Raw genomic sequence first — 19282 nt, forward strand, 5'->3', positions numbered from 1 at the left:
ATAAACACAGATTCAAAATAAAAAAACAACCTAAACCTATAACTAATTCTGAAGCTTTTTAGTCTAGTGAATTTTAGAACCTGGCCATTTCTGTTTTCTGGCTAAGAAGTTTAAAGAAAAAAAAAGATGAAAATACATTAATAATTAACAGTAAATGTCACTAGAGTGTAGAATTATGAGTATTTTCTTGTTTTCATTTTTCCCGTATTTTCCAATTCTCTATTGCTCTTCTATATTATCTACTGGACAAAAAGATTAAAATAAGGACTTACCTGTTTCAAAATATGAAGATAATCGTAACAAAATCCAATAATGTTAGAAGAGATGTCATCATCCTCATGAACTAGGAGCTGCAACATCAGTGCCACTTTTGTTTCAATAGCTTGTAGTGCCTCTTGAGCATTCTTGATATCCCCATTCTTAATTAATTTAGTCCAGCTAACTATCAATGACTGTCCCATTCCGTTTACCAGTTTAGAAAATCTGGCCAGGAAGTCAACATCTTCTTCCTACAAATGATCAATACAGACTTCAATTTAAAACCAACCACCTAAGAGGAAAAACTCTAAACTTAGGTATGTGTCAAGTGCCAATCATAGGAGTCATTTTTATTTTTATTTTATTTATTTATTTTTTATTTTTGGCTGTATTGGGTCTTCGTTGCTGCACGCCAGCTTTCTCTAGTTACAGCGAGCCAGGTCTACTCTTCATTGCGGTGCGTGGGCTTCTCATTGAAGTGTTCTAGGCACGCGGGCTTCAGCAGTTGTGGCATGCGGGCTCAGTAGTTATGGCTCATGGGTTCTAGAGCACAGGCTCAGTAGTTGTGGCGCACGGGCTTAGCTGCTGCGCAGCATGTGGGATCTTCCCGGACCACAGCTCGAACCCATGTCCCCTGCATTGGCAGGCGGATTCTTAACCACTGTGCCACCAGGGAAGTCCCAGGAGTCATTCTTAAACTAACATTAGACACTAACAATTCTACCATTTTGACTGGGAAATCTTAAGAATTTGAATTCTTCTACTATTATTATCCACTAGTACTAACTCTTCAAAGCAACTTTTTAAAATGATTATAGTCATGTAGATATTGCCAACTTATAAAAGCTTAAAAAAAAGAGATCTGTGGTTTCAAAACCTCTTTAAACTGCTGAATTTAGTAAATATGCTCTAATAAAGTTAATGCTGCCATATTATGTTATGTGTATGAATTTACAACAGTCCTTTCTGATACTATTTAATTTGAACCTCAACTGCACTACAAAGAGATAAAACTGCTATTATAATAACTGGCCTATGGTCACATCAGCACTAATTCTAGAACTTAAAATTAGGTTATTTTCATTAATTATCCTTATGATGTTTCCTATAGAAAGAGATTTCTACCATCACCATTTTAAATCTTTTACCAGGGACTAAATAAGACAATTATTAGCAGTGTAAGAAAATAATACTATTTGTCAGCTAGGAAAATACCAGAGGTGTTGTACTCCTGACATATCAACGATACAAAGACTTCTCAGTAATTCTTTACCAATATCACAGGTAAAATTAAAAATAAAAACCTTCAAATTCAGTTTCTAAATTACTAATTTACCACCCTCAGCCCTAATTCTGCTGAGGCTAAACTTTAACAGCTCAAAGTTGAATGTGATGAAAATATAACATTTATAATTGAGTCTAATTTAGGTCAAAATGCATTGCCATGCTTCTTAAAGTGTGGTCCATGAACCAGCTGTATCACAGTATCACCTGAGAGTTTGTTAGAAACGCACAATTGTAAGTACCATCCCAGATCTTCAAGTTTAAGTCTGGTATAATCTATTGCAAATGTTACAGATAACATTATGGCTTTCTAGATACAATGTTTCATTATTATAATGTCAAGGAAGTTTCCAGCATTTAAAAACAAAACAAAAAGAAAAAGAAAAGGAAAGCATATTTAAATTACTGCCTATCCTAATTTGTTCTAACATTTTCAAAACCTTATACATAAATTTACTGACCTGGTCAATGCTGAAAAACCCAGCAGACTGTAATACTTGACACAAAGATTCTACTAGTTTCATTTTATCAACAGGATCCATTCCTTTATTTACAATTTCAAATAAACAATCACATGCTTCTTCCCGTAGAACTTCTATTGACATATGACCTAGCAGCATATTTATAAACCTGGCAATGGTGAAATAAAATTGTTATAATATTTTCAAATTCATGAGTTTTACATACTGTATTTTGCAGGTTTATATCTTTAAAATATAGGTTAACTTACCTATCATTGGCTATAAGGGATAAGTCTATCCAAGAGACATAAGCCCCAACTACTTCAAGGCACTGACATGTTACTTCTGAATTAGTATACTGATAGTTTTGTAGGATTTGGTACCATGATTCCACCAAGTTTGGAATGCACTGTTCCCTCATGGTATCTTTTATGAGAGTATTCCTACGAGCCTCCTAAAAGACAAAACAAAGTACCATATACACAATTAAAGTAGATTACCTCCCAAAATAATGTTTAACATCTGAATAATAGTTGTACACAGTAATTTCCTCACCACTAAACTTCCAGACTTGTTAACACATTCCCTGCCGCTATTTCCTATTTATCTGCTCTAAAATAATAACCTGTGATTCTTTCTAATTCCTCCTTCCTCATTTCCTCAGACATAATTTCTTATTAAACACAAACTATAAATAAACATTGCTTAGGAATCTTAATCATGTGATAAAAGTTATTTCTCAATATTATACAAATACTTAAAATTACTTACGAGAATAGCAATTACTTAAATCTTACAAACATATTTGACATACAATGACCTCAAATTATCATACACATTTGAATTAAGCTATTTCCATTGTGTTCTTTAAGAAAAAGGAAAAAGTTATATCGGGTAATACAGAAATAGAGAAAGACTAAGGTGACGGGCTACGTGACTAACTGAGAATACAGAAGAACCCAGCACTGATTCACAAGCAATGCTTTTTCCTCACTCGGTGACTCTAAAGCAGTAGTAAATATAGGCCACATTTGACTACAGTAGATTCATAGGAAAAAATCAATTTGTGTATTTCTCTAGAGAAAGTTCTTGCCTGGTTAAAAAAAAAATCTGAATACTCTAATTTCACCCTTCACCTGGGAAAAAAACCCAAGTTTAAATTCCTTTGTAAAACAAAATTCAAAATGTTGAAAAAACTTGTAAGTATTCTTAATAAAGTTTTATCTCCAAAAAAACAATAACAAAACCTTCTTGATCCTTTTATTATATGCCCACCATCTCCTACAATAACTACATTAAAAACTTAAAATTAATAGGAAGTTACTTGCCTCTGATGTATGCACCACATCACGATCCACCAACTCTGAATCAATAGCCATGAGAATTCGGAGGTACAGATCTACTCCCCTTGGATTTAGGTCCACTACTGAGAGAATGTCAAAAAAAAACTTGGGCCATTTAGTGAGATATTCTGTAACAAAAAGCAAGGCGAAGACTTGGGCTGCTTTATTTCGTATAAAGGTCTTCTCTGGTTGGGGATTCAGCATCTGACAAACAGAGAAATAGTTCATAATGTTAAATGTAAATGGAAAAGACTCAAACGTTGTTTTCCTATTTATCGTTAATAGGCAAAACCCCACCAAACTTCACTAGGCTCTAGAACAGCTGTGCAACAAATATGCTTGAGAATTACCAAAGTTCTGAGGTGACTAGCCAGATGGAGAACAATCAAATGAACAAAGGTGCTAATGGTTACACCTCACTCTCACACTTTCAGAGAAAAGTTTCATGGGCAGAGCATTAGTAGTTCCTATCATTTTTTCTAGGAAGAAAAAAAATTCAATGATTTTTCTTTTAGCTGCTTGCTCTTTAAGGAAAATAAACATCCGAGCTACACAACTGCTTTAATACATTAAGATTAGCTAAAATTAATGAAAAAGAATGTAGTGAATAAAGAACTCTATTGGCTCCTTTGAAAAGGGCTCTTTGTTAAGAGGCTGTCCAGGAGGGCTCACCTTAAGTGTGAACAGAAAAGCCACTTTTGTCAAGTAGTTAAAAAAATATTACATTTTAAAACTGAAGTTTCCACCATGTGTCATGGGCAGAATGACAGCTTCAATTATCAAAATAATTTTAAGTTATTGCTAAGTTTTCATCTACCCGTGATCTTCAAAAACAGCACTTTCTAAAAGAGCTACATGATGAAATGGAGGATAAATGAGTGACATTTTTGAGGTGAAGTTGCAAACTCTTGCAAAAATAAAAATTTAAATATCTGGCAATTTGAGGTACTAAATGTAAAAACTACTATTTTACCTGAGCTTGAAGCCAAGATATGAGTGTCTCCCTAATCAGTTGTTGTTGAACAGTAGTTAGTTCTGAATATCTGTTCAAAATAGGGAAGAAAAATAACAATGATAATGTTTAGTGTCTGTGGTTTTAAAAAAGTAACGGCCTCTTATAAATTTGAATGAGAAAATTTGTACAGCACTCGACTATCTAAAATTCCCTAAAACAAATTGGTAATACCTCTCATCACTGCTTTAAAGACAGGGGTGGGAGAGGCAGGTGGGGTATCAATACTGATCTTTGTTTTGTGGTTCAGTTCATGTCAAAACAAAATGGCAGCTACACAATTTTTCAGACGAAAATACATCCATGGTCTCAGGTCTGTGGTTTACAGAATAAATCAGTAGGCAAACTAAGGATCCCCAGAGCAGCAATTCACTGTTTTTACTTAAATTAGGCAGAGGTTCTACATGCAAGTGCCCACACTGCCATTCAACTCTAACAGAGAGTCATCGTTCAGAGAAACAGGCTCAGTATCGCTAGATCTTCTAATTTTTTCCAGAAAAGCTGGAAATCTATTTTTTTTCCTGTGAAATGACTGGATTTTTATACGTAACCAATGAACTCAGTATTTTTAAAACACTTTTTGGGATAAATCAAAATACATCTATGAGCTGGATATGACATATACCATCAATTTACAACCTATGTTATGGTGTCCCCAAAGAGGGAAAAACTAATTTAAAAATGCCCTCTCGGGACTGCCCTGGTGGCGCAGTGGTTAAGAATCCGCCTGCCAATGCAGGGGTCACGGGTTCAATCCCTGGTCCAGGAAGATCCCACAAGTCACAGAGCAACTAAGCCTGTACACAACTACTGAAGCCCGTGCGCCTAGAGCCTGTGCTCTGCAACAAGAGAAGCCACTGCAATGAAAAGCCCGGGCACCACAACGAAGAGTAGCCCCTGCTCGCTGCAACTAGAGGAAGCCTGACTGCAGCAACAGAGACCCAACGTAGTCAAAAAGAAATTAATTAATTAAAAAGTTTAAAAAAAAAAAAAAACGGCCTCTCCCCACAAATCTCAGGGAGAAAAGCCTTACTTGTATTTAACTTGATGTTCTAGTACTTGAAAGCAGAAAAATTTAATGTGATCATCACTGAAAAAGAAAAAAAAAAGAAAAATTAGATAAGCAGAATATGAATTAGGGAAAACAAATCAAAGGTAAAATAGTAATGAATAAACTACAGTTGAAAAGTTTCTCAAACTAGACCTCTGGCTTATTGATCTCAAGTTTTACATTCACATCCATTTGTTTAAAAAGCTAAGAGAACTTTTTATGTTATACAATATTCAATGGAAATCTGGCAAACGCAATAACCAAAAAAATTTAAGATGCACTTTAAGTACATACAGTGCTTTTGCAAACAGAAGGCATTCCCCCTAAATTCTAGATGTTAGGATTCCCAGAACAACTCCTACGTTTTACAATAGAAAGGCTAGATGTAAAATTACAAACGGTAGAACAGCCAGAGACTGAGTCAAACCAGAAATGGTCATCAAAGTCATACTTAAAAGTTCTACTGCAGTCAAATCCAAAGCAAGCAGAGTCACCTGGACTGGCAGTCCAGCCCCAAAAATTCATACAGAAAACCAAGTTACCAATATATTGCCCTTATAAAAGGGGATTAAAAATCAACACCCACCCAGCTACAAACTCTGACCAAGTCCCGTTAGTGAACAACAATCTGTTCATCTTAAGACAGTTGGTCTGGGCCAGGCTTAGTCATGGAACAATTTTTCATATACAAAGCTAACTAGTCAATACAAGAACGGAGATGTTATCTTCATTTAGACTACATCAATTAACCAAAAAAATTAATAATTTCACACCTAAGAAAATGAAACTTAATTTTTAAAAGTTTTTTTAAAAAGTTACATTTAATTTGCATCTCTTCTAAGACCCTAGGGTTTCTAATCTTATCATGGATGGCACTGAAGCTTTAACTAATTATATGACATAGATCTTCCACTCAAAATATAAACTATAGGGAGCCTTTAATTAAAAGCCAGCCCTTACTTACTCTAAGACATATAGATATTCTCAAAACCAACTTTCACTAAACTGGAGCACTTCCTTTCGGCTATAAAATGTAGTGACTGACACCCACAGCATGCCAAGAACTCTAGCTAAGAGTCATCACTGACCCCTATAAACTTCTACTCCCACTAGTAGAGTTGTTTATTTACAACTAGTCAGCTGTGTTTCCCCAAGCCTCACTATGTGCATTGTACTTCTTTTGTATGTAAGTAACTTAATTATTAAATAAACTAATGAAATGAGTATGATGACGGTTTATATTTTCATAAAAATTAAGTTGAATGCTTTAGAAAGAGTTCATAGGAAGTCACACTGCAGGGGGAAAACCTTGGACCTATGTGATGTGAGACAGATAACTTGGAGAGATAGGAACAAATAAATAAAAAGTTTAGAAATCTGTACTCACTGTTCCTCAATCCACTACAGGGACCCAAAGTGGAAATTACAGAGGATCAATTATGGGTGTGATCAATGTTGAGAATGATGAAGTGAATGTTAGTGGCATATACGCAAATAAAAGTCCTTGGTCCAATATCAAAAGATTAGTAACTGTTTATATACTTTAAATTAAAATTAAAAATTAAGATATATATAATTTTTGATTATCTCCTTTACCAACTTTTTAGAAAACCAACTATCCCTCCCCATCATAAGAAGATAAGGAAGTCTCTACTGTATAGAAACTCTATGCCACTTGGGATCTACTGCCAGGTACTCAGAATAAGGCAAAGGATATTTTAACGAGAAGTCAATTCTGGAATGGCCAAATTACTAGTTTACTATTTTTCTCAGTTCTACACTGAATAGTTTTCCAAAATATAAGTCATAAAATGTTTTTATGAAAACATTTTCCAAACAGGTAAATGTAACAATCCTGTCAAGTTCACAAAAATTTACATTCTCCTACAAATCATGCAAATTTTGTTTTAATCACCTGTACGTCCTCTGGGCCAGAGCTTCTGCACACACCTGCCAGGCATCTGGGGAAATCTTTAACTGCTCAAAATAGGCCAGGGCCTGTAAGATTGCAAAGCAGAAAATGCATTTGGAATAGTCAATCTCAATTCTCTGCCAATACTCAATAAAGTTTTCTGGGAGTAGCAAACTAACAACAAAAAAGTGACTAAGTAAAAAATAGCTAAACATTGAATTCAGGCTTCTGAGTATGTGCAACTTAGTGATCATTCCTAGGAAAAAGGTTAAGTAAAAAACAAATTCCATCAGTTGGATACTCCAACCTGTTTCCTTACAGGAAAGGAGACAACACAAAAATGCCCTGCAGATATCTATGAATTATTAGGAAGATCAAAGAGAAAACACTCAAGTGCTGTGTCAGGTGCTATACTACTGTGGTATATGCAATTATAAAATGGTATATAAACAATATTTTTCCTATTTAATAGCAAACATGCTATTAAAGAGGTGATTATAAAAGAAGAAACATACTCTATATGCCATTTGATCTACTGTTTAACAGAAAAGGAGAGTTATTTAAAATCTTCAGCTATATCATGTAAGTTTCCTAAAAAGTGAGATTAAAGTCGGAGTTCAAGTGCTTGATATGAAGTTTGCAGAAGTACCAAATAATTGAAATGGTCAAAGTGTTAGGAAATGTGTTTCTCATCCCTGTATTCACGAATTCTGGGGCCTGTCATAAGAGCAAGTACACTCTAGAATGGATGCAGCACCAAGTCCATATGCTCTCTACCACTGTCGGGAAAATGGGAGTGACTTCTGCCACTTTTCCATTAGTATGTTGCAACTGGAATCAATGACAGATGCAGGTTTCACATATGACAATGGACAAACAGTAATCTCACCAACTTGTAAAAAATGTCTCAGTCAGGAAAATAACAATAATCTCTAGAAACACTGCTAAATGATTTTAAAGCAATTACATACTGATACAAACCCTGAAATTAGTTAGAAACAATATTAAGCCTTAGAGGAACCTAATTTCAATTAGCCAGTATATTTTTTTAAAATGTGGTTTGTGCCCCATCCATGATGAAGACAATTTTATTGGTCTTGATCAGCAATTTTTAAAATGAAACAGAATATAGAATATCAGAGTGCACTGCACCTAGCAAGAATAACTATTATTTTGTGTAACTTGTTTTAGTCATGTGTGTATATGTCATATATTCATGTGTATGTGTGTCTATGTTTATATATATACATACATACAAACACACACACACACACACATATACTGTCAAGATATAAAATTATTTTTTCCTTTCAGTTAGAGGTTAAAAAAAAATAAGCAGCAAAAAATCCACTGTATTTAGGTGATAGTTTCCTGTGTTATGTAACTGTATGAATGAGGGAATGCGTTTTCAGACGTGGTCTCAGTGGCTGCTCCCACTGACAGAGGACCAGATAAATAAACGTGAGCAGATGAAGATCACCAAATACTATCTTAAGTGTAAGTAACAGCTATTTTTAGAAATTAAGAATACAGGAACCCAAGCAGCTGCAAAATAATCTAGTTCAGGTGTCTAACAATATCTATTCCATGAAACCTAGAGTTTCCTTTAGGAATACCTCAGGGGCCAGGGCAGGGGACAATGCTGAAGTCAATCGTATACTGCATTACCACCTAATATTTCACTTACCAAAAGAGGTGGGGGAGGTGTGATTCAGCTGCTAGAATTGTCACTGACATACCATTTTCTTTAAATAATAGCAAGTTTTAAACCAAAGACAGATATTCTATTTTTTTAAGTGATAATAACTTGAAAAATCTCAGTTTTAGCTAGTCTTTGCACTCTGAATCCAAGTGATACTAGCATCAAAAAAAAAAAAACTGTGGCGATGACGAACAAGTCAAAGCTTTGATCACCCAGTTCTCTCGTAACTTCTTTCTAATGCTCCACTGTCTCTAAGTGGCAACAGAGTCAGTTCAGCTACTTACTGCCCATGTAGAAAACAGAGAACTACAGACAGACAATTGGGAACCAGGGTTGGTAGTCATTTATCTTACTACGAAACTGAATTAAGTTCCCACTACTCCTGAACTCCAATTATCAGGACTATCAGAACTCACTTTTCCTTAAGATTCCTTGTTTTTCATCCTAATTGTTATGCAGGTTGGCTTAATGGGATATCAAATTAAGCCTGCACCAGGATGCCTAACATATGCCTGTGACTGATAGAACCCATTTTTATTGATTAAAAACCTAACTTCTATATTAAAACCATTGCCAGTGTACTAGTTTTACTTTTCTGAAAAAGAAAATCATGGCACATTAAAAAAAACACCCGTTGGATGGTGGAATTTAATTATAAAACAAAGGATTTCAAAAAAGGAACATAAAAAATAACAGAAGTTTATTTAATAACTAAACAAATAGTCAAAGATTTTAGTTATAATAACTATGTAGTACCAAGCCAGACTAAAGGTACAGGTCTGTGACGCTTCGACTATGTGACTAAGGGTTTGAAGGCAGGTAGCTTACACTCCCATGAAAAGAAATATTTGTCCATACACAGAAGACATGGACATTTAATGACTTTTCATGTCCTAACCAGTTTGATAGATATCTTGTAATTAGCTATTTAAATCTCAATTCTTGTTATTTACCTCCATCTGGAGGGCTGGTTACTTCTTTTAACAGCAGAGACATGCACATGGTACTATGCTGGAAACCCCTGGAAATTTTTTACTACTTAAAAAAATCTCTGCTTAAAAGCAGAAAAATTGCTATTTTTTGTAAAATGGTTAAATTGCTATTTTTTGTGAAATTGTTAACCTCGTTTAGCTCATTTATAAAAAATATTCTTTGCTATGAGAAGTAGAAAGAAGAAAATGACTCTCCATCCACTTACCTTATACTTCAAACCACCCACGCACCTTTAAAAAATTTAATTATAGGCTTGTTCTTTAGATTCTTCTGTCATTCAGCCACAGTCATGATTACAGGTGTAGGCTAAATTATGTTGAATTGTTTATACTTACCCAAATATCCCGGCACCTCATAATGGATTCTTTGTCATGTGATCATTTTACATAACCTGATAGCATATCATAACTGCTTACGAACATGTCTAAATAACAAGGATGTTAACTATCACTAACATGAGGGTTAAGCAACTTTTTTAGACCAAACCAAGCAATGGGAAAATATGTACACCGGCTACTATGGAAAGCTCCTTGAACAATCCTTTGCATTACAACTTTTAAATAGTTAGAAATAGTGATGTGACATAAAGACCTGCCTTGAATTACATGAGATTTTAATACTTTTAAGCCAACTAAAGAGAAAATAAATCACAATCACTCACTGTTTCTGTATTCAGAATATAGTCAAATACCTCAAATTTGTTCCTCTATTCATTTCCACCCAAATTAAACCTTTATCAGATGTGTATTTTTGATTCAAGTCCTCTAATGCAAATCTTTCCGTAACATGCTTTAAAAAATGATTAAGTCGACTTAACTTACCCTTTGCCTGAAGTCTGAATCAGCATTTGGATTTAGCCCTAAAAGAGCCTGTTCATCCATCCCTGCTGCTATACTTGGAGTTTTCTGATTACAACAGGCGTGCCCTCTGATCCCACAGAAGAATCCACAAACATCTGCACACACACACACACACAAAGTTGAAAGAAAACAATACTTGATAAACAAAATAGATGCTTATCCAGAATATCATAACAAGCGGTAACATTATGCAAAGAAGTTTAAGAGTTAAAAGAACTTCTTTTGAACCTATCCAAATTACAACTAAAGGAGCCTAAGTCTCAGAAGATTGGGTCTGCTAAATACTCCGCTAAGGTGTAATTTCTAAACATCTAAGGTATGCTATTAAGGTTCTCAAATGTTTTTCTTCAAGATCATCAATAAAGTACAGAAAGTAATTCTTTTTCTTGAAATGGAAGTATCTAATTTATGTTATTACCATCTCCATTAAAGTGCAATTGTGCAGCTATATTAAGTTAAAAAAAAGACAAATCCAGGTCATCTTATTATACTAATTATAATACTTGCTTACTGCCATTTATCAATATCACAATCCTTTTTAAAAAATTAGAATGGCTGACTAAATACGGATCTCAGAGTGCCTTTCTGGAGAGTCTACCAAGTACTTCAGGAGAAGTCAAATGAAAAAGGAGCTAAAGAGTGAAAAACAAGTCATTTAGCTTTTGAAAAATGGGCTAGCTCTGCCTTTTACAGATCTCTGCTCTTGCCAGCCCAATTCCAGAAATGTATTTCAAAAACTGTTTTCTAACAGTAGCTATAAAAATTGACAAGACTGATTTTTCTTATTTAAGAACTTTTTTTAGTCTCTGGAAAATACTACATTTTTTCACAGTATAGGGTCTAACATTCTCAAGTAAGAACATGACCAGCCCTAAAGGCAACTTGGTTTCTGATAAAGTGTATATTTATCTGCAGAAGCAAAGAACAAACTCTACCTGAGGTAGGGAGACCAGGTCTTACTACTCCTGTTAAAAGGTTGTAAGGCTTTAAAAAAAAAAAAATTATCATAACCAATTAGACCGTAACTGATCTAACCAAAGAGAAGATCAGAGCCTAAAGGGGTCAAGAACCTAAATGGGGGATGTGGTGTGGAAGGGGTCATAGCCTTTCGGGAATGGTAAGACCAGGATCAGATCCAGGTTAGAAGACTCCTACTACAACATGCTTTTCTGTCTCCCCGGCTCTGCCTGAATCAAATGATAAATCAGGATATGTGCTGAGAGCCTTGGAGAAGAAAGCTTGACCCCTTCTCTTACGGTTACCATCATACTTACAGACTACAGAGAGGCAGTGTAACTCCCCACTGCCCTCAGGATTAAGATCCAAACACTTTTCAACGACTCCTCACCATTCTGCACCCTAACCCAGCAAGGCCAGTGGTATTCTGCCTTTCATCTTCTTTGGACACATTGCTCTTTCCTTGTTACTTAGTTAACCTCTGCTTGTTCTTCAGAATTCAGCCTAGAGGTCACCTCTTTCAAAAACGCTTCTTTGACCCCTATTGTTCAACTCTCCCAAACTGGATTAGATGCCCCACCTAAATGCTGATATACACTGTCACTGTCTGCTTACTACTTTTCTCTCATTAACCTTAAAGGGAAGGAGAGACTGTCTGAGTATTTGTCACTGTGTCCCTAGGACATAATATAACATACATTTTGGATTTGGAAAGACCTGTATTGGTACTCTGATCTTGTCATTTTCAAACTAGGGCCACATACACAACTACCAAACCTGAGAGAGAGAGCCCTTTCTATGAAATGGGAAAAAGAGCATCTGACTCATAAAGTTGCAAAGACTTCAATGAGATAAGGTATGTAAAGCACGCCTGGCACCTAGTGGGTCCTCAATAGCTTATCTATCATTCAGAGCTAGGCACACGGGGGAATGTGAACTACTTGGAGTAATCTAGATTTTTTTTTTTTTTTTTTTTTTTTTTTTGCGGTACGCGGGCCTCTCACTGCTGTGGCCTCTCCCGTTGGGAAGCACAGGCTCCGGAAGCGCAGGCTCAGCGGCCATGGCTCATGGGCCCAGCCGCTCCGCGGCATGTGGGATCTTCCCGGCCCGAGGCACGAACCCGTGTCCCCTGCATCGTCAGGAGGACTCCCAACCACTGGGCCACCAGGGAAGCCCTGGGTTTCTTAAACTAGTAAACTGGCATTTTGAGCAGATGGAAAACCAAAAAAGGTACTGTTGAAAATCTGATGACAATTCCCCTGAAAAATGCACACACAGAAAGAAAAGACAATCTGAATTTCTATGAATCCCAGATTAAGTCCTATAAAAGATTCCTTGAATTTGGCCTGGCTTTAGGGAAAATTGCGTAAACTTGGTCACTCTGATTCTACCAAGGGAAACAGCAAGTGGTCCTAAGAAAAAACATCGCAAACAAAACAACTTAAGGAAACAAAACTTGTTACAGTTGAAAATTGCATAAGCTTGGTCACTTTGATTTTATCAATGGAAACAGCAAGTGGTCCTAAGAAAAAACATCGCAAACAAAACAACTTAAGGAAACAAAACTTGTTACAGTTGTCAGCACAGAAAGAATCCCCCACGGAGAAGGCACTTGGATAATAATCAACATGCAATGGTAAATTACTCACATGTATGCAAAAAACTGAAAAGTTACAACCTGTGCAAAAAGGTGACAATTTTACCAGTAAAAGGTTGTGCATAATGTTCTAACACCGCATAGAGGTGCAGGCTTAAACATTTGTTACAATGTGATAAACACTTCAATTACGCATCTAGCAAACGTTCCGGGGGAAGGCGAGCAACATACTTGAAATATCAAGCCCTAACTCTCCCATGTATAGCCATTAAATCAAGAATCAAAACAATCTGGAAAAATTCCTCTATACCTACTGAAGACTGTTCAAAGACCAGGACTGAATCTTTCCAGCCTTTTAACACCACTATGACAAGTCGCTTTAATAAAACGTAACTTCCCTCAGTAACAACTAGCACTCTCAAACAGTGCTAGTTGTTACAATTAGCACTTTCAAAAGGTACTCCATTTTTCGGGTTACAGGGAAACATCACGCTTCTCTACTCCTGCAGAATTGTGAGGAAGGGAAAAGCAAAAATGGCGTGCCGTGCTGGCAAATTACTACACAGAAATAATACTTTTTTCTTTTTTGTCCTGGGACGGGGGTCGGGGGGGTAGGAACCAAGTTTGAGGTCTCTGCAGTTGAAACTGGTGGGACACGCTACAAGTATTACAAACGGGCTCAGCCACTTTTACTATATCGGGGGCCACAGGCAATGGGGGCCCTCCTCGGCCGGCCTTACCCCCTTCCTTCCCCCGGATCCCTCCCCTAAAGGGAGCCTCGTGGCAACTCGGGTGATGAAACACCCGGCAACGAGCGGCCACGCACTGGGGACGCGCTCAGCCTCGGCGGCCGCAGCTTGTACCCACCCCCACCCAGTCCGCCCAGCCTCTGGGAGCATCGCCATGGAGGGCCCGACCCGCACCACTCCCCGACATGGGGGATCCCCGGGCCAGTCCTCCCGGCCAACTTCCCCGCAGCCTCGCGTGGACCGAGTCGGGTCCGAGTCCCGCCCCGAGCCCCGAGTCACCTTCCCTATCACTCCATCCCGCCTCCCCGCCTGCACTCCCGAGGGCCGGTCAGCAGAGCGGAGCGGCGCCGCAAGCAGGGAGCGGGGAGAGCGGCCCTCGCCCTTGTCACCGTCGTCCTCCGCCACGGCCGCAGCGCTAACCCCGGAGACAGAGCTGGCCGGGGCCGCGCGCCTCTCGCCGCTCCGCGTCCCCTGGCGCCTTCTATTGCGTGGCGCCGGGCAGGCAAGCTAGCAAGCTGGCGGGCGGGGTCGGCGCCCCAGGAAAGGAAAGAGCGCGAGGGCCAGCTAACGCTGCCGCCACCGTCGCCGCTGAGTCAGCGCGAAGCGCGCTCCCCGCGTCGGCGCCGCGCGGACCAAAGCCAGCAGCCTCATGGAGAGTGCGGACTACGGCCCGCGAACGCGGACCGAGAGCCTACAACTCCCAGCATGAAATGTGCAGGCGACACTTCCGGGCGATGGGGCGCACGCGCTCGCCGGGTGCTCGCCAGGAGGCGTGGTCGCCGAGGTCTCTGGTGCATGCTGGGATGGGGGGTTCGTAGGAATCTCTCCCGGCTGTAGAGTCCCTCGCTGTTTCTGCGCCGGCACAGAGATCCAGGGTTGGGTTTGCTTAGCACGTTCCATAAAGGCTTAGGTAGGTAGTTGGCAGGTTAGAGTATGGAGCCCCGGAGAGCCTCACGACGTGGTCGAAACCACGTGTGAGTCAGTTGTTTAATTATTCTTTTGTGGTCCCACGTGTTCCCCCGCGTGAGGATCCTCCCGAGGAGCGCTGAAAATTTTTTATTTTCACTTTAAACGTACCAGTATTTTTGTCATTCGTGAAAAGAAGGAGCGCTTTCTTAGGAAGTCCTACTCGTAGGTTCCTTCTATGATGCTGTTACTTCGTTTATTCATTCACCGATTAGTTTATTAATACTGAGTGGGAAGTGTAGGCACAAGCTGCGTAGATTTGGATCCAGCTCGCCCCACTCCCGTCACCTGCCACCCCGCTCACTAGTTGTTAACCTCAGTTTCAGGCGCGTTACATAATCTATCTGTAGTTAAGTTTACTCATCAGTGAAACGGTGGATGATAATCGTATTGACCTCAAAGTGTTGTTGGCAGGATTAAATTAATACGTGTGTTTGGCATACAGTAAGTGCTCGTTATTTAGGTTTTATTGTTGATTGTTAAGTATGTACTGAATACAGACTAGGTTGCCCTCACTGGAACTACAGTGAAAAACAAAACTTGGGAGAGGGGAATGGGAGGAAAAGTAGAACAAAATTAATGTAACCATTTAACAGCTACATTTATTTAGTGACCAGCCATGTGCGAGACACTGCACCAGGCATATCATATATAAAGTATCTCGAATCACTTTTGCATCACGCTTGTAATTTACTCGTTTAAAATGTCAGGCTAGGATTCCTGTCCTATTACAGTGTATCCCCAGCGTCTAGTACCATGCCAGCCTGTAGTTACAACTCAATAAGTGAACAATATGGAGGCCTAATGCTAATCGTGGTCTAAGTGGCTCCAAAGTCTGTAATATGTTCAGTGTATTCCACTGCATCATCCTAAAGAATCTCAAAATACAGTCTATTGTATTGTTACCATCTATATTTGCCTTTTTTATTTGTAAATTCATTTTATGGATACTTCATGTGGGGAAGTTTATCTACAGCTTATCTAGTATCTATAGCTTATCTACAGTTTATCTCATAACACTGGCCCTTTATGGTAGTTCAAATACCTAGGATTGTAAAAATCTCTGAATTTTGTAAATTCATGTTATTTCGTAACAAATAAGGAAACTACTTGGAATCTACCTGAAGAGGATCTGAGAGGGATATTAAATTTGACCATTCCATATTCTGGTTCCCCCATCCATAAAGGGATGGACAGTTTCCCATCTCAGACTAATATAAAATGCCAGTTATCAAAATGTTGACAAAGAGCTGTGATTATTTTAACTTAAAGCATGTGTGTTTGCACACGGCAATGCTTTTATGTACTAATTGGCAACATTTTGGAGCATTTATTATGTGTCAGAAACAGTCCTGAATGTTCAGATGTTAATCCTCACAACAAGGTACTATCGTTACGCCCATTTTATAGATGAGGAAATGGCAGTGCATAAAAGTTAAGTAACAGAACTGGGATTCAAACGCACAGAGTCTGACCCTAGAGTCTGTGCTTCTAACCCCTGTCTCTCAAATGAAGTTCCACAAAACGGTGATGACGCTGTAGAACTATTGTACTAAGTCAGTTTTTCTTCCTATAAATATGGTGAGGCACCTCTCTTATAACAATAAAACATTGTTCCTGTCCCATATTTCCCATTTTTTTCAATTGCCAGAGTACTTGAAAGAATTAGGATAGATAACATTTTTATATTTCATTATGGTTTACAATATGTCTCCGTACAACTTTTCTAATTTGTTCCTCTTAACCTTGTAGGGATGGAGCAGATATCATGATCATGATCATGATCATCATGATCATCATCATTTTTAATTTACAGAAAAGGAAACAGGAGCTTCCTTTGTGGCACAGTGGTTAAGAATCCGCCTGCCAATGCAGGGGACATGGGTTTGAGCCCTGGTCTCGGAAGATCCCACATGCCGCGGAACAACTAAGCCCATGCGCCACAACTACTGAGCCTGTGTTCTAGAGCCAATGAGCCACAACTACTGAGCCCACGCACCACAACTACTGAAGCCTGTGCACCTAGAGCCCGTGCTCTGCAACAAGAGAAGCCACTGCAATGAGAAGCCCGCGCACCACAACAGAGGAGCCCCCACTCACTGCAACCAGAGAAAGCCCACATGCAGCAACAAAGACCCAATGCAGCCCAAAATAAATAAATTAATTAATTAATTTTAAAAGAAAACAGGTGGAGCTATTTTAAGTAGCTTATCCTAAGCCACATAGCTAGTAAATCGTGGGCTAGAACCCTAGATTCTTGATTCTAGATTTCCTGTCTTCAGGACACCATATATGTTGCCTATACTTAATCTTCCAGTCTCTCACTTATTGTAATCTGTTTTCTGTTCCCAAATCACTCTACTAAAACTCTTACAAATGATCCAACCCTGTGACCATTTTTATTAATTTATTTCAACTTTTCTGTTGACTATTTCCTTCCTCCTTGAAATTCTCTCCTCTCTTGACTCTGACCCTGTGTTATCCTCAAAATCCTTTTATTTTTTTTGATGACTACTCTGTCTTCACTGCACTCCTACTTTTGTTCTCTTTACCATGTCTTCCCCAAGGCTGCCTTCTTAGCCATCTGGCTTTCTGTTTTCTGCACTTGCTCTCAGTAATTATTTCCATGGCTTCAACACTCATTTCTACGAAGATGATCTCCCATTCTCTACTTCTGGTTCTAAGATTCTGTACTCCTAACTTGTGTTACAAGACACCTACACATCTCACCAGCATGTCAACTCTTAACATGTCCAGGACCAAAGTCGTGATCTTACCCACAAAATACATCTCCCTCCTGATAGGGCTATTTCTGCCAATGCATTCAACTCCTCAACGTAACTCTGTGCTCTTAGGGTCAGTTTGTTGCCTTCGTGTTCAGTGAATCCAGTTCAATTTCAGCAGAGTGCCGTCTCATCTATCTTTTCTGTTCTTTCCTTATTTCCTCTACTTTACACTAGGCTTTCAAAGCTTCTCTTATGGACTTACTGAAGGAAACTTATCCATTACTTGGAAGTTATCTTTAGGTTGTGAGACTGCAGGTGATTTTTGTTATCTTCCTTGTACCTTTTTGGATTTAAAAAAAAATGCTCCACAGTGAACATGTAGTCCATTCATTAAAAAAAAAAAAACTTTAAAAAACTGACTATAATAAAAGGAAAAAAAGAAACAGTTTCATTCACTCTTTGAAAATTTATTGAATGCTACCTCCCTCATGAAGTGTTTCCACATTTCCACAACCAGGCTTGTTTGACCATTTCTTTGATGTTGTGCTTTTTTTTTCATACCTCTCATGTCATTAATATATTTTAATATGTTTTTGTTTTGTATTAAATTTGTGTGGTTGTCTTATTCACCTATTAGTCAATTCTTGAAGACTGAAAATAAGTTTTATCCTGATTCTGTTTATGGGTAATAATTTCTCTGTAAATACCTGTGAAATGTATTGAATTGAACCCAAATAATATAATATGAGCTGATAACCACTGAGTTCTGTGTCAGATTCTCTTATTTGTCTCAAAGCTTATTAAGGCTAGTGTCATTGTCACCAAAAGCTCATTCATGATGGGCTTCCTGGCCAAGAGAGAAGTTGGAAAATAGGTCAGGTGAGCTCTCTTTATTGGGTTCTAGTCCAATCATTGGTTTCTTTTAGAGTAAGTGGGTGTGAAGCAGGAAGCCTGAGGCAGAACAGAGCACACTGGGGGCATTATTTAGTAAAAGAAAAAGTTGTTTGTTTTAATCCAAAGCATTTGCATGTTTCCTTAGACTTTATCATAATGATACCTCTTCTCTATATGTCAGTTGACTGCTAATGTTGTAGATATTTAAATGGTCAGTATCCATTAATACTAAGTAGAAATACCAAGGGATTCCTAATTCAGACACCTTTAAAAGTGCAGGTTCTATTTACCTACTACAGGCTTCAGGTATCTCTCTATACATACTGTCTTTAGTTTCACGCTGGGAGATGGGAACACTTGGGATCCCTAGACCCACTGAAGGGTACTTCTAGTTTGAAATCCTTACAGGATTCTTATGAACTATGGCCCACTGCTCATTTCTCTACCAAAAATGCAACTAAAAGAAAAAAAAGGTAAAAATGCCATTCTTTTGTTTGTATATTTGTGCATGTAGATT

The 19282-nt window shown here is 38.2% G+C and overlaps 1 protein-coding gene across 3 annotated transcripts in view; it reads right to left on the reverse strand.

Annotated features, from left to right (window-relative positions):
* Positions 1-14833, reverse strand: part of XPOT (exportin for tRNA) — a 38310-nt gene extending 23477 nt beyond the window's left edge. Inside the window, exons 1-9 of one of the 3 annotated variants that reach the window (XM_081249818.1) lie at positions 14569-14676; positions 10838-10971; positions 7325-7407; positions 5392-5448; positions 4320-4389; positions 3332-3550; positions 2273-2457; positions 2004-2172; positions 273-509 (exon numbers count right to left, since the gene is read on the reverse strand). In XM_081249818.1, coding sequence (XP_081105944.1) covers positions 273-509; positions 2004-2172; positions 2273-2457; positions 3332-3550; positions 4320-4389; positions 5392-5448; positions 7325-7407; positions 10838-10897 — 1080 coding nt within the window. In that variant the 5' untranslated portion in view covers positions 10898-10971; positions 14569-14676. Of the gene's footprint in view, positions 1-272; positions 510-2003; positions 2173-2272; positions 2458-3331; positions 3551-4319; positions 4390-5391; positions 5449-7324; positions 7408-10837; positions 10972-14458 lie in introns of those variants that run through there. The other 2 variants (XM_081249817.1, XM_081249816.1) reach the window with 2 other exon arrangements.
* Between the last annotated feature and the right edge of the window lie 4449 nt (positions 14834-19282).

Source organism: Mesoplodon bidens (genome assembly GCF_964165515.1).
Source record: "Mesoplodon bidens genome assembly, chromosome: 11".
In the NCBI taxonomy this organism is placed as follows: domain Eukaryota; kingdom Metazoa; phylum Chordata; class Mammalia; order Artiodactyla; family Ziphiidae; genus Mesoplodon; species Mesoplodon bidens.